This window comes from Haliotis rubra, unplaced genomic scaffold (genome assembly GCF_003918875.1).
Source record: "Haliotis rubra isolate DU_JTF1 unplaced genomic scaffold, ASM391887v1 Scf1322, whole genome shotgun sequence".
In the NCBI taxonomy this organism is placed as follows: Eukaryota; Metazoa; Mollusca; class Gastropoda; order Lepetellida; family Haliotidae; genus Haliotis; species Haliotis rubra.
In genome coordinates this window covers 188,133-214,131 of record NW_025765251.1, presented here as the reverse complement: position 1 = coordinate 214,131, position 25,999 = coordinate 188,133, and the positions used below count along the sequence as shown (strand labels likewise).

General features: G+C 40.0%; 1 protein-coding gene across 1 annotated transcript; it reads right to left on the bottom strand.

The window, feature by feature from the left end:
- LOC124267607 (EF-hand calcium-binding domain-containing protein 6-like) lies at positions 1-25,999 on the bottom strand. The gene is given in 14 exon segments (XM_046702570.1): positions 1-15; positions 184-427; positions 1,122-1,390; positions 1,985-2,165; positions 2,471-2,578; positions 3,318-3,514; positions 4,160-4,316; positions 5,077-5,220; positions 5,933-6,070; positions 6,674-6,925; positions 7,248-7,330; positions 7,332-7,346; positions 8,155-8,255; positions 25,500-25,999. Coding segments are annotated over 14 exon segments (2,274 nt in total). The 5' UTR covers positions 25,870-25,999.

The window sequence follows — 25,999 nt, the reverse complement described above, 5'->3', positions numbered from 1 at the left end:
TTAAGCAAAGTAGTGCTGCAAACAAGACATAAGGGTTGAAGCCCAACGTCGCATCCCGTAATACCACTTTCACGGCGGTAAATAAACAATCGAGCGTGGACCAGAATATTCGGTGACAGCGAGTCAGTACAAGACAATCCAGCGATAGGCCATGTATACTTGTTTTGTTTCGTTGAAACTCACCTTGGAACGAAGACTGTCTTGCAGCATGTCCGCTGCACAGTTGAGTTTCCTGGACCTCAGCATGTAGTCAGCATCCCCGCGACGTGGGGGGTTCAGTTTCGCGTTAGGGTAGGTGGCAGACCTCATGGAGAAGCCAAAATGGCGGACAAACTGCAGGTAGTCGAGTGTCCGGTCTGTGTTGGTGATGAAGGTTTTCCAGAGGTCGCGAATCTCACGTCGGGATACCTCCGGCTGAATGTCAAATCTGGGAAGAAAGCACACAGTGTCCTGGGTTATAGCGAAGGCGTTAAGAGAAAGAGCAGTAAAATATACTACTTCTTTACGAAGTGTTGAACACTTTGAAGAAACATCATTGTGATTGTTCAAGTGACTCAATGGCCATAATGAGATACTCTGTAACAAGCTCCTTTGAGCAGCTGAGCTGGATATTGGCGCTATACAAATGTTGGTGTGTGTGTGTGTGTGTGTGTGTGTGTGTGTGTGTGTGTGTGTGTAGCACGTACGTAAAATAGTACTATCAGGGTAGCAGGGCGTTTAATAGGTTGATTCAGACATTGAAGACACATGCTTTTAAAGCAATATGTCTTAAGCAGGATTTCTGGTGACTTTTGCATTGATATTCCTGAAAGAAAGCTCGGGCATTTCCTTATCCATAGTTTTGTTGTAAAACCATGTTGAATTTAGTAGCAACATAACATGTTCATTCCCTCACGCTCCTCAAAATCCCAAATTCTACATATTGTCAATCCTCCTCATCTCTGTGGTAACTCTCTCTCCACCCCACGTCACGCCGCTTGACAACTTCACTTGAACGACAAAACCTCTTCCTCTCTTCTCCGTAGCCTCCACTCTGGTTCCTTGGTACGCCACTCCTTTAACCCACACAGATACGTCTAACTCAACCAAATTACCAAATGCTGGAAGATAATATGAACTACCTCTTCAGTAGCTGGTACATCATCTCCGTCGTCAGGCGTCTGGTGTTGGTCTCGTCAAGGTCATAGAACGCACCCTCCACGTCCTGGTACCTGCGGTTCAACAAGTCCTTGATGACCTTGAAGATCTCTTGAGGTGTCCTCCTGACGTAGGTGTCCTCGAACTCGTCCTCCTGGAGCGGTTGTCTTGGAGACTGGAACTGCTCGGGCTGCGGGATAGTCAGGGTATCAGCTGTCTTTCGTTTGCCCTGGAACAGGCTTTGGGCCTTCCCCTGTGAAAATGAAAATATGAAAATACTAAAAGGAAATACATACTGAGATCTATGACGAACATCTGTGAAATTCTTCTGCATTCAATGCACAAATACATGTGTAACTGTTATATGTGTTTATCGAATGTTGTAAACTAGTGTGGCAGAGTAAATTATCCATTAGGGAAATATCATGACTGAGATGATATCTGAACAATGTGAGATCAATGAGATGATGTCATAAGGTGCGATACCAAAGATATCATCTCTGAGTAACTATTGGCATAATAGAAAAGGTTGTGTTTGAGGTAAAATTGAATGAGATATTATCGAGTCAATGCCCTTCATTTACCATCATAATTGGTATATCCAGGGAGATGGCGTTCACTTGAAGATTTACAAACACTCGTAATTAACAGCGAAAAATACTTTTCCAAAAGTCGTTTCATGCTTACAAATATATATCAAATTTCTGATGATACCAGATGTTCACGGAAAGATGGGCGTGTACTTTCCCATCTCTAACATATTTCACAAACACATTCAAAGGCAAGTCAAACCTTTATCTGAACAAACATGGTAACACCTATTACAAGTCAAAATTCATGGAGCAACTCACTTTGTATCAAACAGCTGCATAAACTCGGCATATTTGACATTCCCATCTTCGTCCAAGGGTAATCTGTCTGTGAAAGCTTCAAACTGGGAGTCGGTCAGCTCCAGGTTAAACCGGCTTTCCATTGCGGCACGGAACTCCTCCTGGCTGATAACGTCTTGTCCGATCTTGTCAATGGACCTACAATACACCATCATAACCTCCAGTACCAACATAGATCTGAACACATTCAGCCTTCAACCTTCATTACTGACATCGTTCTACAGCACAGCACCACCTTCAGTACTGCAACACGTTACCCGTCTTCATTACTGAGTCTCTGAATCTTTATATATAGGCCTACATATGTAGCAAATACATTTCTAGTTCAGGTGGCAAAACAGTATGGGGATTAGGTGGGGAATAGGCTATGTGACTGTTCTTGAATGTTATCAGATCCTCGATATATCCGAAGTTAAATTTAGAGATGTCCGAGTGGTACCTACTTGAACGTGCCAAGTAGAGCCAGGAAGTCTCTCTGGAACATATTCATGAGCTGGGCCTCGATGGCACTGACGGTCGAGACACCGTCAACACTGCCGGGGTGATTGTACCTGGAACACAACAATACTACGTTATGGTACACACATAGCCTTTGGATCCAGGTAAAATGGAACTTGCATCTTTGCATCTCGAATTTGAATTTTTGGCTAAACCAATATGCAAGCAAAAATGATTGATATGGGTGCGGGTTATTTTTGGCATCCATTTTCTCTAAATATGATTAATAAAAATAGAAACCAATATATTCCATTTGACAGTAATTCGAACTGATTAGACCCAAGAAAACTGCCCGAAAAGATTTGAATTAGCCCCTCTGGACGACCAGAAATTTAAAGCAACTTGCATGAAACTGTTTCCTTTATGAAATATGAAAAGACGTGAAAACTATTTTGATGTAATGGTGTTATAGGATTTATATGGCTTAAATGTTTGAATAAAGAAGAAATAGATAACGCATTATCAGTATGTACTTGCTTCTGCTCACACACTGTAGTGAGACTTAGCGAACGTCGTCAGATAACAACTAGTAACGTTATACCAATTCAAAGTGTGGTCTTTTACATCATCACATGAAACCATGTTTAACAATGCACAAAATACCGAGAACTTTTAGTTATGCCATATAAATTCATTTTGATTCTTGAACCATTTTATTCGGGCACGTATGTATCAGTGAAATAGCTTAGCCGGGGAAGTCTGGGACGTGACTTTAAATTTCACCTCACTTCACCTTAGTCGAGAGTTCCATGTCAACAAGCTCCAGATTGACAAGGATGCACGGAGACTCACTTGTGTTTCTTGTCGGTGAGGATGTTGTGGGTCATGCCGTTCTCGCTACGGTCCTGGAACCGGTGGAGGAACTCCTTGTAGGGCACACCGCTACCTACAACCTGGACGCTGCACCGAGCTAGGAAGGATCCGAGGAGGGGCTTCTCCAGGTTCAGGCCGTACTGCTTCAGGACATCCAGGAAGTTGTCAAAGGATACCTGATGATGGATACCATTAACATTCGTTGATTTCTGAATGTCACGACCCAATTTCACTTTGCATATGTAATAAGATGGTGGAATAATGTCTAAAAGCATATTACTAATTTTATGCATTATATGCTAGCATCTAGCTGAGACTTTAGTCAGCTTCCCATCTGCATTCTGGGACAGACCCAAAAATTTAATACCAAAAGCTAACGTCGACTAAAGAGGGTGGTTACAATGTGTGGCTTTGCGGTTGTGTGTCTCGACGTCAGCAGGGTAGGAGTACCGACAACGCTATTGCTCGCACCCTTTGAGGAAAGTATGAACCTAAATATGATCAAAGTGTTTGAGCGATCGTGACATATCGATAGTCATATTATCACTGTATAATGTCCAACGAGGAGAAAATCAAAGCGACAAAACACTTTCCATAACCAAAAATCCCATCGTTCGATTCCGGCCGCAACATAACCATGAGGCCTATAATATTGTTCCTCTGATCACACAACATTTGGGTAAGATTCGTGTGCTGCTTTTCAAAATCTTCCCAGAAGGAGCATGCTAAATTCTCTTATCTATGTTGTGAAGCATGGCCCACAAAGGCTGTGGCTTCTAGAACATTGCTCACTCTTTACGGTTGTAACGCCCACGACTCACCACGCCGGTGTTGTTCGTGTCCAGCTCCTCGAACGACTCCTTCATGTGGAAGAAGCCCTCCCTGAACTTGTCCTTGAGCCAGCGTTCTATGTTCAGCTGCTGTCTCCTCTCTCTGCTCCTTGCGCCGGGGGTGCGGCGCTCACTGACGGGGTGCCATCTGGGACAGGGTGGACAAGTAAATTACATGGATTACATGACATAATGGTTCTGTACATTTTACTCTTTTGAAAGTTTGTAAATATCATTTGTATGTGCAGAAGTGAGGCGTAAATAAAATGTTGTCTTTCTGTCTCGTTCCCTACCCGTATTATCTGTTAGCAACTGAGACCGGATCGTGTCTTGTTTCTGGAATATACTGCGATATATGCTGATACAGTGAATCTGCCTTAACCGGGACGGCACCAGAATTTGTTCGTTTTGGTCAGCATACCAGTTAAGACAGAAATCCGATTCTAGCAATAAAGTACGTCACTTGGTTTCCCAAAGGAAATGGATTCAAGTCAATAATTTTGGAAAGTTCGATAATACCATTAAGCATGACAGGTTGACTCAACATTATTACTTGCATACATGTGCTGGGAGCAGCCACGCAAGCTACACCTGATTAAGCTGCTTGCATGTCTACTTTTATCATTTGAAAACAATAACGTGCTAGTCCAAGAAATGACATTACCTAGGACAGTGACAACAATTGGGCTATGCTTCATAACCACATAACATTGCAAAATGACGTTTGTGTAATAACTATGTTTTACCATCATCGCCGATTGGCCAGTTCTCATTTTATACATGCCTTTTTATGTTTCCAGCACTATTGTTATTCATGAACCAAGTATTTATTTATTGTAAGCATTGTTCATTAAATATATTTTCGCTCTTGATATTTGTTCGTGATCATTGAAGTAACACTATTCTACATAGAAGACAACCAATCACCTCCTTCTTCGTTGACCGGCGACAGGGATTTCCTCACCCCCTCCGAGGTGGCGTTCCTCCACTCAATGCCCAGGGACTTGAGGAACTTGCCGCCCTGGATCACGCCCGTACCCTCGGAGTCATACCTAAGGTCACAAACCACAATACGAATTACCTCCCTTTAACTCGTCGGTCAGCACCTTAACTTGGTCACCAGCTACCTGAGGGTATGTGAACTGTAACAGTTTGCTTAGCAGGTGCAGATTTTACTACAGGTGTCACTATACATGTCGAATATCGTTGTCTCGAAATACTGATTATCTCTGTAATATGTCACGTGGATGGTGGTGATCTTATAGTGAACAGCATTTCTGGTGTCCCCCGCCGTGATATTGCTGGAATATTGCTAAAAGCGGCGTAAAACCATACTCACTCACTCACTCACTATAGTGAACAGAGTTTATCAGCATGAGTGAATGAGGAAAGATTGCTTTATGCCGCATATTATCTGCATGAAGATCAGATGGTAAAATGTGTGACCTGATTGGTTTGTCATCATTTTGCCCCGTGATCGTTTCTCATACTCATATGTCCACGCCAGACTAAAATAACATGTCGCTGTGATATAGTTGTGGTAATGTTGCACTCTCACCCAACTGTCTATGGGATAGCGTCAGACTTGTGGTTTGTTTCTAAGTAAACCCTTTGCAAGCATGTGGATTGTATGTATTGTGAGTTCCTAGGTATCTCCTAAATTGTAAGATCCATTAGATATGACTATTCCATATAAACGGCATTCTCAGGTTCTGTAAATCACTCTAATGCAAAGGGTAAACACTGATGAGCGAGGTCGACTACCTGATCCACAGTTTGTCAAACTCGTCATCCTCCATGAAGAACATCATCTTGTTGAGCATCTGCTTGAACTCGGGCTTCAGGATGCGGCCAGATCCGCCGGGGTTCATCTGGGGGAACATGTCGGCAACGTCCAAGAATCTAGGACGTAGAAAGCGTGGATTAACACATAGGTTGGAATGTCATAGTCTTAAAAATCATAAAATGTGGTCCAAAGGAGGGATATATATGTCTGTCAAAGGTCTCCACAAGACTCAACTGCGGATGCAATTTCAAAACAACAACTGCAGCATTATCGGGCGATAACATTCTAATTCTGTGTACAACCGATGACTCGGCACGGATGAATTCTTCAGAACAAAATCAGCTCAACAGCTCGGCGACAATACCTATTTGGACAGGTAACCAACTGTAGATGATGGTAAGATTACTGGGCACTTCAGATTTCTGAGTCGTTTACCTGAATTAAAACTAAACTTTGTCGCGGAGGATAGTGACCAAATTGATATCTAATTCAATTCTTATTTTGACCTTTTCAGGTATTCTCGGGGTAAGCGACTGACTTGATTTTGCATGTGTTCGTGCCATCGGTGCAGCAGGATACGCTCGTCATTTGACGAACACCTGGTGTCATCACTAGTGGCTAATGATTCAGAAACACACGTTCATGGTATAGTGGCAATTGTAAATCGACTATGCCAGTAGCAGATATTTATTGTAACTATATTTACTAAGTATAAGTACCTCTGCTTTGCCTTCTCCTTGAGGTGCATGTGGACGGATGCAGCACTCATGGTGACTCTGTCTGTCCTGTTCACGGGGTCCATCCACTGAGGATAGTCCGATTCGCCAGGCACATCTCGGAAGTGACTGAAGAACTCGGTGAAGGAGACAACGCTCTTGTTCTTGAGGCCTATCCTCTCGCTCAGCCTGTTGAACTGAGACTGGCTGACTGGGCGGTTGATAACCACCATCAGTATACGACAGAATGCCTCTCTGAAAGGTAGCAATACAATCAAGAGTACTCTTTAAACTTCTCTGAAACAAAGTAGCGCAGACTTTTGGGAATGGGCACAAAGTCAAACTTCTGAAGGATATCAGGCTTATAGTTGGGGATAGTATCATGACATTAAGGAGGTCAAGTTGAGTATAAGGTCGATTCTACATACACAGAAATACATCGAAGAATTTGTTCTATATTGTTGTATATTAATCATGTATTCTACTTCCATGTGGACTGGGGTGGACTTTCATAGTTAAAAAGCGTAATTTTGTGTGGTAAAATACGGTATTTGTTCCACAGGAACTGGACACTGACCTTGACACATTGCCCTTGCCCTCAGGGTCGTTGTCCTTGAACCTTTTCCTGACCTCGTAGTAGTTGGTTTTCAACTTTTCTTTTCAGCAAAGACTCCAGCTAAGGTCAGAACAATGTTGTTATCTTTAAATTTATAGTTCTCTGGCGGGTCCTTAATATAAGGATCTAGATTTTCTAAAAATCAGACTTAATACCAACATAAGCATTTAGCGAGTTCATGATCGAATGTACATGTTGCATCTCATCACTTGAATAGGTTTACAATGTTCCTGCGTTCGATGATTAATGAACCAGTTGTTATTACAATCTAAGATATGCATTGTATCTCATACAACACTATTACAGAAGGATCGTGGGGAGGTTGCTCCAGAACATATGAAGTAATTGAACTTCTACTTCGTTTGTCTGTCAACTTACACTTACGTCTGCAGTTACTGATTATGCTCGTTTCACAGAGACAATGACACGCTTTCCCAAGTCTTCTAGTCGTTCGAGAGGAATCGGGCACCAGACTATGGGGATAGTTCCCCTTGAAAGCAATTTGACAAGCATTGACAGTCTCTAAGTGAACTGAGGGCAAAAGCAAGTTAACAACCTTGAAAACTGGACTTTAACATTACAAACGTTAATATGAAAATGTTAATAAGCTAACAGTCGCGGAAACACTGGAAGCATAATAACAGAATTAAGACACCCGAAACCCATTGCAATATTTTTTCATATTTACCATATCACCATCAACAAACATACGAGTAGTGTTTTTTTGCCCGGCAGTTTGTTATATTTGTACTTGTAGACTTCTAATATACCTAATATAGTGATATCGGGACACCGTTCGTGCCTTAGTAAACGAATCACATTATTGCTTCAATGTTTCAAGTAAGTTACAATCATCGTCTCCGGATACCTCATCTATTTCTATCCTGGCCTGTGTGCCGGGTCGGGACAGTCTGGTGGAGGCACGGCTTGGAGGAACCTCAGCCCGGTCAGCAACGCTAGCTCTGCTTCCTGAGGAACATACAAAGCAATGCATCACATGTGCAATATATAACATTATATATTTTGATATGAAATGTATTTGGGATTTTTCGGTTTGTACATCCGATGAAAGGACCTCGATAATCAAGCAGTCCCTTTGGTTCCTTGGCTGCCGGTATACTCTGGTCGTGGGTTTGAATCCAAGGTTCGTCCCCTCGGTTAATCTCTGCTGTAACCCTAGGTTAATATCATCACCATACGTTCTCCCATGGATTCTGAAGATGTACACTCTCGTCTGTTTCGGAGTTTCCGCAAGCATTAATATAACATGTTGAAATACTTTACATCTGACTATATTTCATTCCCTCACTGGATTCAGTTATGAAACATCACAGGTTGCCATTACGGTTTCACATAACGGATTGAATCTGAATTGAGCCCAAACACTGATGACATTCTCCACTACCGCGTTGTGAAGAAATGTCTTTTACATTTATACACAAGCATATACATATAATTATAAACTGCTTCCAACAACCTCAGTACCTAAGTGTATAATAGTATGATAAAATAATGTTTAATGTTTTCTTGCATTCCTTCCCAGTCTATTACAGAGTAGTAATTTCGCCGTCAATCGATGGCTTGCTGTGTGTTGGGGATGTTTGTCCACCACATCGAGTTCATCATAAAAGGTAGTTAACTAACATTCCCATTCAAGACAGCAGCAGCCATTCTCTCCAGGAATGTTCAACCAGTTGGAGCGGATAATCCAGTATCACTGTGTCAGATCGATGGCGCCCCCGTCCAGGAGGCCACGGGTAAATGAGTGCTTGAGCACTTCAGATTAGGAGTAAGACTTGGGAGTTATTATTCATAAACATGATTTACAAACACAGCAAGATTTCAACACTTTGACCATTACTCATGAGTTTTGGAGTGAGTGAAAAACCAAATACATTAATTAGGTGAATCAGTCACGTGTTTGAGATATTTTGAGCCTCTAATAACAGTTGCTAATGTTTTGATGATAATGTTTGAATGCAACGCTGAAACATGGAACAAGGGGCACACGGCATGAGTAGGATGAACAGAGGGACATTTAGAATCATCGTGTTGATGACGTATTTACGAAAATTATTTTGCCTAACGATAAGCTTCAAACTGATATTCATGATGTTCTGATGTTCATAGTTGTAATATCGTGGTAGTACAACCCAGACCACTACAAGACAACGCAACTTATACGTGGAACGTGGACACATATAATAGACTTCTTGATTCATTCATTTGGATTTTATATAATACCTGATATAACATTTTATTTGTTTCTAAATTCTGGTAATTGTCGTTCTTTCCTCGAGAAGAATAAATGTAGACCGCACAATAATGACGGATTCCAACGCATGTAAGAAAAAGCCATTACCAATACGTTATTCTATGATGAGTGAAAGAGTATGGTTTTACGACTCTTTTATTCGAACTATATCACGGTGGGGTACACCAGAAATGGGCTTCACACATTGTACCTATGTGGGAAGTGGGCGTGACGAGAAAACGCATTAACCACTAGACCACGCCCCTGGTAAGTAGATGTATGGTGAGTCAGCATTATTCCCGTGGCGATCAGTAACGGATGTCCAGACAAAGCCATTAGGCCATCGGGAAACAATAACAGTCAATCAATCAAGTCATCGAGTCTGACCACCTGGATTGTACGACACACATGGAAGCTGGGGAATTCTTACCCGGAATACTAATGGGGGTATCCTGTCTCATTTGCAGACGGGTGGGAATTAAACTGTCTTGTTATAACACTGAGCTTTACCTACATTTGTTTTTCGGAACAATTTATTATTAATTGTTGTGATACCTTTAGCTCTCTTAACCAGAAAGTAGTGACGGATGAATACTTTTCAAGAGTACACCAGTTAAAACTATTTAGGAATAAGACTTGAAATCAATAAAATTGGTGCATGGTGATCCGTTTCGGGTTGATAAGAGTTGCATTGTTTCTTTATCAGTAATGACAATCCTTAGGAAACTAGCACAGTTATTGTAACTATGTAGACCATTGTCGCGATACAGGATATCAAGGCTTCTAGTGACGCTCATATCGTACATTTTGTGTATGATTTGTCTCCATTCCTGTTTGATTATCTCATTATGTGGGTCATCATGTGGCTATTTTAACAGATTAAGGCATCACAAGGGCGCTCCACAACACAGGTCAACACATATGACAAGGACTTTAAACTGTTAATCGTCAGCTGATCTTCAGTTCCTTAGCAACCGTAAACAAATGATTCAGTTATGATATGACGGTACACGCCACTGGAATATTCAAGTGCTATGTACATACCACTGTGTGGGGGCTGTCTAGAATTCTGTTTGTGCGTTACGTGTGTTCTCGTTTCTGTCCGTACCCTTCGTGTGATGTTGTGAAACATTTCGTGGACAATCTAAACCCGTAATAAGATCTGTACCCTCATATCCATTCGATAGTCGTAACGAAAGCATCGTTTTGCGCACGAGAATTCTGATTCCCTGTGTTAGAAAGATTGTGGAAACGAAACTCGTGTAAATTAATACATAGTTTGTTTGGGTTCTAAAACATAGTAAAATCTGTACCGTTTTTATACTATTCTGTATAGTTGGGTGGCGTCTTCGACTGGATCAACATGTTTTATGCTAATTGTTAGTTTTGCCGCCTTCCTCAGTCACTAAATACGAACGAGGACGAACGCGTTAGGTCTGTGCGTCTTCCTTATCAAACATTGTACCAAGCCCCGATAGTCTAAGATGAAACTGACTGATAAAAAAGCAATGCTGAATCAAGAATCAGGAAGCTCTTATGAATATAATCCCTTTCTTGTAGATATATCAAGCAGTGCTCGCTAGTGTAACAGAACCAGGACCCTACAATGGCAGGAGGTCAACACGGGGGGATACACGCCGTATTGCCCTCACCCTCCCTGTGGGCACCTAGTAACGAGGGGCACCAAGACAAGTGTACTTGACTTCTACCCGACTACAGATCTACATAATCCTGCTACTACAGATCGTGTACAGATGTGATGGACACCTTGGTGTGATCCTTGTGTCAAATACTGCAATTGATAACTGATTTGTGGGAGTACGATGTCAAATGTTATTCTAGTGTAGTATTTTACAGATGGCTAATGAAAGTACGATATTTTGTGTGAAACTCGTGTAGTATTGTAAAAGTAATGACTGGTTGCTGGAGGTGCGACATTTTGTGTGATGTTAGTTTAGTATCTTAGGAATAATGGGTTGTTGGGGTGGGGAAGCACGGTATCTAGTGTGATCCTCATGTAGTGTTGTGCAAATAATAACTAGTTGGCAGGAGTACAATAATATACTGAATCGTAAAAGAAACGTCACCTTTAAAACCAAATGCAGTTGTTTTTTCTTACAAGGTGGTGTTTTTATTATGATTGTGCCGTTTTGTTAACACGGTTTTCAATCCAAATTGACAGTTATTACCAACATCAGTGTGTTTCCTGATGAACAAACATATCGACCAAACGCACCTACAAAGGCAGACGTGGTAAAGGGTCAGTATGACATTCATGAAAATTAAAATGCTCGTGCATATCGTGACAACCCTACCAAAGGGAGTCCAAACTCGCCTGAAATCATTTTTGTTTTGATACAATCGCCATGTCACGACTTACGAGAGATCAGAGAAACCAAGCGTGTGTGTGTGTGTGTCCAATATTTTGGCTTAAAAACTGTTGTTATGAGTGAGTGAGTGTGGTTTTACTCCTGTCCTAGCAGTTTTTCACAGTATCAACACAGGAGACACTATAAAATGAGTTTGAAACCCAGGAAGTCAAACCTGGGTCTTGGTCTTCATGAGCAAATGCTTTAATCACGTTCGTATGTTTGGCTTGGATTTAAATAACTAAATGTGTTTGGGTCATTCAGAATGAATGGATACTGCTATAACATCCAGCTAATCACTCCGTCAATTTTAACTCCACATTGACTCAACCGGCATTCATTTGAAAATATCATTGACGATAACACACTAACAGAAGGTCAGATATTACTGCAGCCGTGTAATTGAAACAGACACTCGAAGAATTGATCAATGATGATTGATGTCGACTCTAAATTGAGGAACAACCGTGCGCGCACTCAATATTATTTTACACTCAATATCGGGGTGCATTACCAGCCGACCCGGTTATCTGACTTAAGGACACGGTTGTTCAAGCAATGACATAGAACGTGTGTTTAATACAGTCGTAAAAATCTTTCCAGTCTGTTATCATTCCAGCCCCACTGTAATCCCTAGTGGTAAAAAGGGAGCATGGAATTTTCTTTTGTTCCGCCATGTTGACGAGGTCTTAATCCTTCGAGGGTACTCTTCCGATAAGTAAATCCGATGTTCTCCGAGTGGGCTTGTGTGAGCTCTGCTGGGTCCGGATAATAGCCGGCTTTGTGGTTGCCCGAGAACCAAGTATTTCAAACTGTATTACATTAGGTTAACGCAAGGTTTAGGTGGCGTCGTTATTGACTTATTATTGCCACCGTTCTGTGTCTCCATGGGCGAAGGAAGGGTTACCTGATTTATGTAAGTTCCAGTTTGTTACACCTGAAGGTTCATGTCACTCAGCTTGACGACTGAATGTGATTCACTTAGAAACAATACCAGCGACGTCATTTTATGGCCAACAGTTTCACAATAAACTCAGGATTTGTTTCCAGTGCGCATTTAAGTACATGAGCTCATAATCATAAATACAAAATCGTTAGGGCCTCTTTAGGTCCATTGTTTTTAATTTCAAGAGATAAGTTTGTTTAAAGTTTAAAGAATTAACATTAATGAGTAAATGTATTCAAGAATAACATTAAAAAGGCGTCTTGATCCCAAAATTAGTCATCGATGTCATGCAATGGGCTGGCCTGTATTTCCCACAAACAACCTTTAAATAATATTATGATTTAATAAATGTAAGATAAATTCTACAAAAATAAGCCATGGACAGTCACATTTGATTTTGCGCCGTTACCATGCTATCCTCTTAAACACGATAAAAGATCGAATACATAAGATGTAGCCACAACACGCCGATCAGCGTACTTCCTGTGCAGAGTGAAATCAGCGTGGTGATATTGTCGATAACGTCACTGACGCGTGTTGTCACCTGACGTTAACGTCTATAGCACGGTGGATAGTTCCAGCGAGTTGATTGGCTGTCTCTCTGCGGGTGGGGACATACGGCTGTGTACACCGGGATGAAGTCTCATTGACTATTACGTCCACGGGAATAATTCCAAATAGATTCTTATTTGAAGAAAATATAAATCGATGTTTGCTTTGTTATATGGAATCTATTTTATTGCTATAGAATATTTTGAGGATCGATGCTGGGTTTATTTGTTAATCGAAGTACACTTTAGTTACAGAATGGAAGAACGTATTGACAGAGTGGATGCCCATATTCCAAGTCCATCTCGGCTGACGACAGAGACATATCAGCATACACATTTGAATATATCAATGTTTAATGCTGCTAAATTTATATTTAGGGGCAAATAAATGCGATATACCTAACCATGCTGTATGGTCAATGGCAATCCGTGCACATCATATTGAAGGTTCTGTACACTAAAGTGATTTTTATGTCAGAATATTGGAATTAGATGTAAACCGATAGTCCGCTTTAAGTACTGTAAGCGATATTGTTCGACAACGTTTCGGATACACATAAATATAATAATCAAATTACACAAACGACAAAACACAATGAGAACAGTGTTCGCCTCACCACTCTGACAACCTTCTCAATGCTGTCTTCGAAGAATAATAGGATGTCTGACACATATTGCCTTATCGTATATATGAGGACAACCAACACCTATTGCATTTATCTTATACATGAGGACAACCAACAGCTATTGCCTTTATCGTATATATGAGGACAACCAACACATATTGCCTTTATCGTATATATGAGGACAACCAACATATATTGCATTTATCGTATATATGAGGACAACCAACACATATTGCCTTTATCGTATATATGAGGACAACCAACATATATTGCATTTATCGTATATATGAGGACAACCAACAGCTATTGCATTTATCGTATATATGAGGACAACCAACAGCTATTGCCTTTATCGTATATATGAGGACAACCAAGACCTATTGCCTTTATCGTATATATGAGGACAACCAACAGCTATTGCCTTTATCGTATATATTATGACAACCAACAGCTATTGCCTTTATCGTATATATGAGGACAACCAACATATATTGCCTTTATCGTATATATGAGGACAACCAACAGCTATTGCCTTTATCGTATATACGAGAACAACCAACATCTATTGCTTTTATCGTATATATGAGGACAACCAACATATATTGCCTTTATCGTATATATGAGGACAACCAACAGCTATTGCCTTTATCGTATATATGAGAACAACCAACATATATTGCCTTTATCGTATATATGAGGACAACCAACAGCTATTGCCTTTATCGTATATATGAGGACAACCAACAGCTATTGCCTTTATCGTATATATGAGGACAACCAACACCTATTGCCTTTATCGTATATATGAGGACAACCAACAGCTATTGCATTTATCGTATATATGAGGACAACCAACAACTATTGCCTTTATCGTATATATGAGGACAAACAAAAGCTATTGCTTTTTATCTTATACATGAGGACAACCAACACATATTGCCTTTATCGTATATATGAGGACAACCAACAGCTATTGCATTTATCGTATATATGAGGACAACCAACAACTATTGCCTTTATCGTATATATGAGGACAACCAAGACCTATTGCCTTTATCGTATATATGAGGACAACCAACAGCTATTGCCTTTATCGTATATATGAGGACAACCAACAGCTATTGCCTTTATCGTATATATGAGGACAACCAACAGCTATTGCCTTTATCGTATATATGAGGACAACCAACATATATTGCCTTTATCGTATATATGAGGGCAACCAACATATATTGCCTGTAGTAACATATATATCAGGACAACCAACATCTGTTGTCTGTAACAGATACATCAGGACAACCAACATCTAATGTCTGCAACATATATATCAGGACAACCAACATCTACTGCCTGTAACATATACATCAGGACAACCAACATCTACTGTCTGTAACATATACATCAGGACAACCAACATCTACTGTCTGTAACAGATACATCAGGACAACCAACATCTACTGTCTGTAACATATATATCAGGACAACCAACATCTACTGTCTGTAACATATACATCAGGACAACCAACATCTACTGTCTGTAACATATACATCAGGACAACCAACATCTACTGTCTGTAACAGATACATCAGGACAACCAACATCTACTGTCTGTAACAGATACATCAGGACAACCAACATCTACTGTCTGTAACATATACATCAGGACAACCAACATCTACTGTCTGTAACAGATACATCAGGACAACCAACATCTACTGTCTGTAACAGATACATCAGGACAACCAACATCTACTGTCTGTAACATATATATCAGGACAACCAACATCTACTGGCTGTAACAGATACATCAGGACAACCAACATCTACTGTCTGTAACAGATACATCAGGACAACCGACATCTACTGTCTGTAACATAAACATCAGGACAACCAACATCTACTGTCTGTAACATATACATCAGGACAACCAACATCTACTGTCTAACATATATATCAGGACAACCAACATCTACTGTCAGTAACATATATATCAGGACAACCAATATCTACTGTCTGTAACATATACATCAGGACAACCAACATCTACTGTCTGTAACATTATCAGGACAACCAACATCTACTGTCTGTAAACATATATATCAGGACAACCAACATCTACTGTCTGTAACATATACATCAGGACAACCAACATCTACTGTCTGTAACATTATCAGGACAACCAACATCTACTGTCTGTAACAGATACATCAGGACAACCAACATCTACTGTCTGTAACATAAACATCAGGACAACCAACATCTACTGTCTGTAACATATACATCAGGACAACCAACATCTACTGTCTGTAACATATATATCAGGACAACCAACATCTACTGTCTGTAACATATATATCAGGACAACCAACATCTACTGTCTGTAACATATACATCAGGACAACCAACATCTACTGTCTGTAACATTATCAGGACAACCAACATCTACTGTCTGTAACATATATATCAGGACAACCAACATCTACTGTCTGTAACATATATATCAGGACAACCAACATCTACTGTCTGTAACATATACATCAGGACAACCAACATCTACTGTCTGTAACAGATACATCAGGACAACCAACATCTACTGTCTGTAACAGATACATCAGGACAACCAACATCTATTGCCTGCAACATATACATCTGGGGCTCCTTTCACGAAGCAACCCCTACTCAGGTTAACCTTAACTACCATTATTTAACATTGCACTAAGGTTACCTTAGTGACTTACGATCACCTTAGTGATTTGTGAAAGAAGGCCCAGAACAACCAACATCTACTGCCTGTAACATATAAATCACGACAACCAACATTTATTGTATTTCAGCTGATTGATGTAAGATAGTGTGATGTTTTGTTAAAGCTCACATGCAACCAAAAAATCAAACATAATTAAAACACAATTATCACTTATTCATGACATATAATATACATTGCTGGTTATGAAAAACAAATAAACAACATTATAAGCGTACAATCGCAAATCAAAAGTGCAATATTGTGTCGGTTTACTTCCCAAGAAACGAAGCAGCTGGGATACCGAACCCAGTCAGAGCGGGTGGGTGTGCACTCAAGTGTAACGGCTTGTTCATTTGCAGATGTTCATTGTGTGTATATATATAGAGATGTTGGGTTTTGTAAATACATGCTCATTTTTTGTGTATAACATTTTGCAATCAACAGACATCATAACATGTCATGTGTTCAAAGTATCACACCTGCCTGTCTGTGTAATTACATAATGTGACAGAGACCGAACTCGGGCCATAAATCAATGCATTTTGTTTATGGTGTATAGCCTGATTGGTGTTAAGTTCAAATTGCATGTGGTCAGTGATAGCAGCTGTGTATTGAATATTGTCATTAGCACACAGGCAGTCAGACACACAGGTGTCAATAAAACAAGACATTGAGTTTTGTCTGTGACAACAACATATCTAAATCACAGTTAGAAATTCTGTCAACGTTAAATAATGACATTGCTTTTAAGTATCGAACTGAGAAAGTGACTCGGTAAGAAGAACGTGTGGTGAAATAGACAAATGAAATCATATAAACAGTTAATTTACTGTCATAACATATAAAAGCTCGCGCCTGTGAGATATCAACAAAACATTAGAAAATAGCTCACACCAAAGCCTTCACCGAGTATTCACCGGACAACCCGCTTCCAACCCGCGCGAACCTATTTCACTGCGCACATGCTATGAGCGTAGCCCAGCTGTTGAAACCCGTTTTCCCAGAAAAGTCTGGGGAAATTTAGTGAAACGTTTGAACTCCGATTTCGCGCGGTTTTTTTCATCGCGTTATTTTTCAACTTTATAAGTTGAATTTGCATTTTGACGATTTGTTTCTGGTAAGTCCATACCGAAAGTTATCAGAATCTGCAAAGTTGTGTTTTACGTTAGATAGTGTGATGTTTTGTTAAGCTAGCACTACCGTCACACAAAGAACCGTCTTTCATTTCCGATGTTTTCCTTCCCATGTCAGCTATTTTATCGGTCTAACAAAGATATTCAAGTTGAAAAACTTAAACCGATTGAAAAAGTCAAATGGTTTATGTTCATAAAACAAAATGTTTCCATTGTTTGTCAATAATGTTATAAGTTATTTCTCATTTTATGTCCCGTAAAGATGCGCTTTTAAACACTCATCGTGTTATGTTTGGGAAATTCAATCTACCATCGCCTTTTTCGAATTTACCTACCATCAGAAATACTTCAAGTACATGTTCTAAACAAATAATGAAAAAGCAAACAGCTCAAGTTCCGAGTTAAAAAGGCTATAGTTAAGTCCCATCGTAAATATTTGCCAACCCGATAACCAGTTCTGTGTGGACAACCATGGGTTTATCGGTGGCCCTGACAAAACAAACGCCATGTCAAGATAAAAATCAGATGCCTTCCACAAATAGTAAAATCAAGTTGACAAAAGAGCTAACGTAAGTTTAGGTGCGTGGACGATATCATTGTTTGGGATAATCTGATCCTCAGAGAGTTGAGACATGCCTGTTTTAAACTCAATAATAAACTACCTCTGGTAGAGTTGAGTGTTTTATGTAGGTCGGACCAAAGTTTGTATTGCATGATCAAAGAATTTTATAAATCTACTGATTCACAATATTGGGGATTTTTTGGTTAATGTTTATTTTGTCATGGCAGTGCAAGCCAAGTAAGTACCATCACAAATGAGTCATCATCTTGAACAATAATAGTGGTCTGTAAATAATCGAGTCTGGGTCAGACAATCAAGTGATCAACAGCATGAGCATCAATCTACGCAATTGGGATACGATAACATGATGTTGCTGGAATATTGCTAAAAGCGGCGTAAAACCAAACTCAGTCAGTAAGTCAGTAAAGGTCACATGCAACGTAAAACACAACTTTGCAGATTCTGATACCTTTCGATATGGACTTACCGAAACAAACATAAAAAATGCAAATTCAATTTATAAAGTTGAAAAATAACGTGATGGGAAAAAACGCGCGAAATCTGAGTTCAAACGATTCACTAATTTTCCCCCAGCGCTTGGGGGGAAAAAGTGGTTTCAACAGCTGGGCTGCGCTCATAGCACATGCGCAGTGAAATTGGTTCGCGCAGCTTGGAAGCGGGTTGTCCGGATTATAAGGTCGTGAGCAGGAGTAGTCTAATCAAAACAAATAGTAAATAACCTACTCATTACATAAAAGAACCTTGTTAGGATCTAGATCTACTCAGCTATGTGTCAACCAGTGAGGCGTTCAACATTTCAAGACGGAAAACCTTCGCTGGCGGTGAATACTCGGTGAAGGCTTTGGTGTGAGCTATTTTTCTAATGTTTTGTTGATATTTCACAGGCGCGAGCTTTTTATATGTTATGACAGTAGATTACCGATTTAACTGTTTATATAATTTCATTTGTCTGTTTCACCACACGTTCTTCTTACCGAGTCACTTTCTCAGTTCGATACTTAAAAGCAATGTCATTATTTAGCGTTGACAGAATTTCTAACTGTGATATAGATATGTCTTTGTTACAGACAAACCTCAATGTCTGTTTTATTGACACCTATGTGTCTGCCTGCCTGTCTGCTAATGACAATATTCAATACACAACTTCGGTCACTGACCACGTGCAATTTGAACTTAACACCTATCAGGTATTTACAAAACCCAACATCTCTATATATACACACACAATCGGCAAATGAACCAGCCGTTACACTGGAGTGCACACCCACCCGCTCTGACTGGGTTCGGTATCCCGGCTGCATCGTTTCTAGAGAAGTAAACACAAGTATAAAATGTTGCACTTTTGATTTGCGATTGTACGCTTATAATTTTGTTTATATTTTTTTTCATAATCAGCAATGTATGTTATATGTCATGAATAAGTGATAATTGTGTTTTAATTATGTTTGATTTTTTGGTTGCATGTGACCTTTAAGTACTGTTTATGAAATATACTTATCCTGCCAAACAGGTGGCACCAGTCACAAACACATACACAGGTTAGTCAATTGTTCACCTGAACATCAGACATGATATTTGTCACTGATGAGTCGGACTCATGTCTGTCATAAAAGACTCTGAACGACGTACTAAACCCTACAAAGGCCAACTAAGATCTTGCAAGCAGCAGTTCATATGTTGGGATACCATTCAAAGCCGGCACTGCTGTAGCAGCCGTTTTAAAGTCTTCCAAATTCATTTATATAGTTCATTGGGTTTTGTTCTGGTCGATGTATGAACTGACATGAAAATGAGATAATTTTGTATGGTCACATTCCTTTGATATTTTGATATTGGGTGACAGGAGATAATTTCCTTCCGCATAATGATCCTATACACACAAGATATATATCATGTATGCCTTCTATTGCCCAGATTCTTAACAAACAGGCAATCGAAGCTTCTATTTACTTGTACCAGAATGGTAGCCAATATCTAGTTATCTTTATACTATTGTACATAGTTGACTCAGTAGTCCCACTTCCCGTGCAATGCCTACTTATCCTCAAAACATATCGGAAGCCCTTATTGAGAGATGAAAAGGGAATTGACAAAATCGGCCTTATCAAGAGCGACAACACAATAAAACACACATGCAGGAGATCTCAAGCTGATTTTTATACCAACCATTGCGTGGCTGGCCAGAGTCTCGGCAGATTTACGAGATAAGTACAAAAGTATGAGCGTGTCGGTTTGAACAGAAGGGAGTCATTTATTACTAGAATAGTGTTTGCGCGTGTTGATATTTTCAGTCAATAAACCAGAACAGCCTTAAGATGACAAGTGTGTTAAGACATAAAAATATGTCACTTTATTGGATGTTACTAGATTTCAAGACAAATATGTGTATATTGTATATTGTCAGGCATCAAATGACATTTTAACTCTATGCATGGTCACATTAAAGCATTCCATAAGCAGTCCACAATAACTAAGTTAACAAGTGCCGTTGATCCGACTGGGAAGAGAAAACAACCCTGTCATCACCCTAATGTTAAAAGTGTGTGTGTATGAGTGAGGTCAGTTTTACGCCGGACTCAGCAATATTCCAGCTATATGGCGGCGGTCTGTAAATAATCGAGTCTGGACCAGACAAACCGCTGATCAACAGCATGAACATCGATCTACGCAACTGGGATTCGATGACATGTGTCAAGCAAGCCAGATAGCCTGACCACCCGATCCCGTTAGTCGCCTCTTACGACAAGCATGCGTTACTGAAGATCAACTCTAACCCGGGTCTTCATGGGTTAATGTTAAAAGTAATTTGGACTTTAGGTAAGGCGATCTTGAAACGCGGGCATATCACAACACGTCTCCACTTCGTGGGAGTCCTTGTTTTTTCAATCCAAATTCGTAAATGGGTTTTTGTATGTCATTACAAAACAAGAACGTGCGATAGCTTTGAAAACAGGGATCAGTTAAGCCAGTAATTTCGAATGCAAATCATATTTTACAAAGTTATCAAATTTATTAAATCTGTCGGCATCAAGATATTCCTTCAAGTTGTGTTTTACTTGTTTACATTTAAATTACTTTTGTTTGGTATGCGCTAGGTAGCACTCCACTTATTTCATTGCCTGTTAACTCACTAGAGTGTACTGCTCGATAACGGGGGCTGATAAGAAAGGCCTGTATCAACCACACAGTATATGTATAGCGAACAGAACTAACCATATCCCAGGAAGTTTAACACGGATTCCATATACTGAAAAATAAGTATTGTTTAAATGTCCTCATTGTTCCAGTCACAAGGAGCGACTTGTCACAAAGCTGTGTAGGCGAGTGGTGGAGGTACCTAGTGTCTATCTAATACTTAGATAACGACTGACTGACTGAGTTTGGTTTTACGCCGCTTTTAGCAATATTCCGGCAGCATCACGGCGGGGGACACCAGAAATGGGCTTCACACCTTGTACCCATGTGGGGATTCGAACCCGGGTCTTCGGCGTGACGAGCCAACGCTTTAACCACTAGGCTACCCCACCGCCCCACTTAGATAACGAACACGCTTATAACGTAATGACTGACACAAGGGGTTTTGTGCCGGCCACTTGCTGAATATTTTAGTTAAAATTCCTATAATGACCAAAGGTGATAACGAGTAAACTTAGGAGTCCCTATGAGTTGAGTATACCCGTAGTTTACTGTACTGCAGTTAAATATACCCATGTGGGGAATCGAACCCGGGTCTTCGCCGTGACGAGCGAACGATTTACCCACTAGGCTACCCCACCGCCCCGGTCCCACACTGAAACAAATCCGTCCCGTCATATACTTCCTGGAATCCCTGTCGACATATAGGGACTATTTGAAAGACAGGTGTGAGCTTGAGTTTAATTGAGTCCACCTATCGTGAAGCTAATGACTATACATATATACAATGTAGAAACTATGTCATACAGGGACATGTACGTGTGAAAAGTGTGAGCATAACCATTTCACGATCTGTGTACAGCTATAACAACCTTCTTCTACAGGGAACGCAAGGAGTTGATAAACCTTGATTACTGCTGAGACCGGTGTTAAAGCACATTCATTTAGTGTTCAGCCATTCCTGGGTGCCGTTGTACAAAGCGATCTTAGTGCTAAGGTGACCGTAACTCCAATACATTAACATAGACTTAAGGTAGTCTTAGCACTAAGGTGACCGTAACTCCAATACATTAACATAGACTTAAGGTAGTCTTAGCGCTAAGGTGACCGTAACTCCCATACATTAACATAGACTTAAGGTAGTCTTAGCACTAAGGTGACCGTAACTCCCATACATTAACATAGACTTAAGGTAGTCTTAGCGCTAAGGTGACCGTAACTCCCATACATTAACATAGACTTAAGGTAGTCTTAGCGCTAAGGTGACCGTAACTCCAATACATTAACATAGACTTAAGGTAGTCTTAGCGCTAAGGTGACCGTAACTCCCATACATTAACATAGACTTAAGGTAGTCTTAGCGCTAAGGTGACCGTAACTCCCATACATTAACATAGACTTAAGGTAGTCTTAGCACTAAGGTGGCCGTAACTCCAATACATTAACATAGACTTAAGGTAGTCTTAGCGCTAAGGTGACCGTAACTCCCATACATTAACATAGACTTAAGGTAGTCTTAGCGCTAAGGTGGCCGTAACTCCAATACATTAACATAGACTTAAGGTAGTCTTAGCACTAAGGTTGCTTTGTACAAGATCACCCAGATCACCCATGTATACTGTGTTGCCATGTCTGTTAAAGTCATTGCACTCTCCCCTGGTTCCTGTCACTGTTGCTGAACTCTCTGTGAGCACTCGTCTGTCACTTGATTTTCGATTACCCGGCAATATGTGATCAGTTTCAGGCTTTATTCACAGAGATCAATATCGATCTGGGCAATCTATCATTGACGATTTATACAGAGCACTTTGTCTAGGGCGCAGCGGGTCGCATTGTTTTAAGTAAAGTGATTTGTTAATGTCAGTGGATAACGGTTGTGGAACAGGGTGTGCAGCTGCATAATCAACTACAATCTTGACGTAAAGACGATTACTGCTATTGGAGCGAGAGGCACTCTTAGGACACGAAATATTTATCAACGATTCTGATTTTTTCTCAGGCAGTTTTCTTCAATTGTTGAATATAATTGTTTGCAAAACAGGAAACTTCTTTGTTTTAGCAGATAGACACAGTTTACATAGCTTGAGAATTTTAACTAAATATCTGCCTTTGTCATGAATACCATGTCATCTCTATAAACCTTAACCAGCCGAATATAGTATTTGTATAGAATACTAAGACTACAGATATGAATACAACGGGGTTTTTCATGTCCAACGTTTCGTAAACATCATGTCAATGAAAATTTATGCTGCCTCCTAAAACGGTTCTTGACCATAGAAACTAATAACTTCCTTGAATACGAAAACTAATCTTTTCCATGACCATTATTCTTGCTTGCGAATACTAATCTTTTCCATTTATTTTGAAGCTTACTAACCATGTCCATGGAAACCAATCTTGTCCACGAATAATAAACCTTTTCATGAATGCTAATCTAATTCCATGAAATATTTTGTCTGTGAATACTTCTCTTGTCCATGAACATATTCTTGTCTACGAATACTTCTCTTGTCCATGAATACTAATCTTGTCAACGAATACTAGTCTTGTCCATGAATCTTAATCATTTTCATGAATATTATCTTTCCCATGAATACTATCTTGTCTATGAATTCTAATCTTGTCAACGAAAACTAATCTTTTCCACGAATACAATCTTGGTAACGAATAGTAATTTTGTCCACGAATTCTAGTCTTGTTCATGAACAGTAATCTGAATACTTTCATACCCGTGAATACAGATTTTGCATATGAAAACCTAGTCCAAATTTTTAAATGGCCTTCATAGAAGTTTTTGTACGCTTTACTTGGGCCTTGAAATTGCAACCCTGATATTGAAACAGACAACAACAAAATAAAATAAAAAATTAGTAGTTGTTTAAACTATTTTCAGGAGATATTGAGATGAAACACCAGGAAGATTTGAAACCTGAAGCATTCGTACGTTATTGTCTAAGATGATCCTGAACGTTGGAGTAAGCACAATACTCCTTGTATACAATTATGACACACAAATGCAGGGATGTTCTCCATAGCTACGATGTAGTAACATATAAGGTACGTTTTTCCCTAATCTACAAACAAACTCCGCTGTTCACTGACTACTTCACAACGCCTACAAGCTGTTTCGGGTCAATCTCAGTGGAACCCTCGTTAACCCGTGTAGTAAGACTATTGTGTGGTGAGTTTTATGGTCATGTGAGATTAACTTTATTTACTGTGACTACCAAATGTACAATGACATGTGTCAAACACGCATGTTTTATTTGTACTCAAACGATAAACATTCAATTCTTCTACTTTTCCACTGTGCTGATACACTCCACTAAGCTCCTTACATGGTCGACACAACCGCCATGGTACTGTTGGTATTATAAGCGTTAATGACATAAACTATGCGGTATGTTTAATTATTTCAGTTCAACCCATCAGCAATTACACGAACATATGCGTCGTCTCATGGACCCTGAACCACATTATTTCCCCTTCCATGCAGCCTTTTCTGCAAAGCACAAACCCTTAACAGAGTTTTCTTAATTTCCCAGCGCACTGTGTCACCTTTTCAATTTTAATGGAGTATTCATTTTTGTGTTCTTTATTATATATTTTCAGAGATTATGCGTTATTTACGAACGTAATTTAACAAGGGAAATCACACTTGCAATCACAGAGAAAACACACGAAAATAGCTGTCTAAAGACTTTTCACACCACTTAGTTCGGTCTTAGTAATTTGATACAAATGGTGATCGGTTTGATCGACACGCATGTTACCGATGCCTTTAAAGGAAAATTTAAATGTTGACAGTGACCGCGACTCTCGCTTATTTGTGAGACGCTATACATACAGTTGTACACCACACTTACCGAATACGGGCATCCTTGGCTTGTCAGGGTTCCCGTAGGTCACCTCTACACCTTCTGGAATGGTTTCAATGGCGTCTTGAGGAGCCATGGCTTCCTTTCTGAAACTTAGACGACTTTCTCGTCGTTCTCCAGTACTGATAGCACTCGTACTTTTCCTCAAACGGTAGATATTTTCATTGGCTAAAGGTCTGCCGGAGCCTGGATTTGAACCTGGCCTGTCTCCCGCTCGTGAAACTCCTCTTACATCCATGTTCCCTGGGTTGCTCATTCTGGAAAGCGGGTGCTGTATTTCTGGAAGACTCACCCCGACCCCAACACCAACTCTCCCGCTGAGCTGGGTGGCAGGGCGAGAAAATCCTACCTGGGACATTTCGACCACTTCAAACACTCTCAGTCAAGTTTTTCAATAAAATTTCACTTGTGGAAATCCCTGTGTTTTTCTGGTCCGCGATACGAACGCTGTACAGGTCTGTCTACCGAGGAGTGGCGATACCATCGGG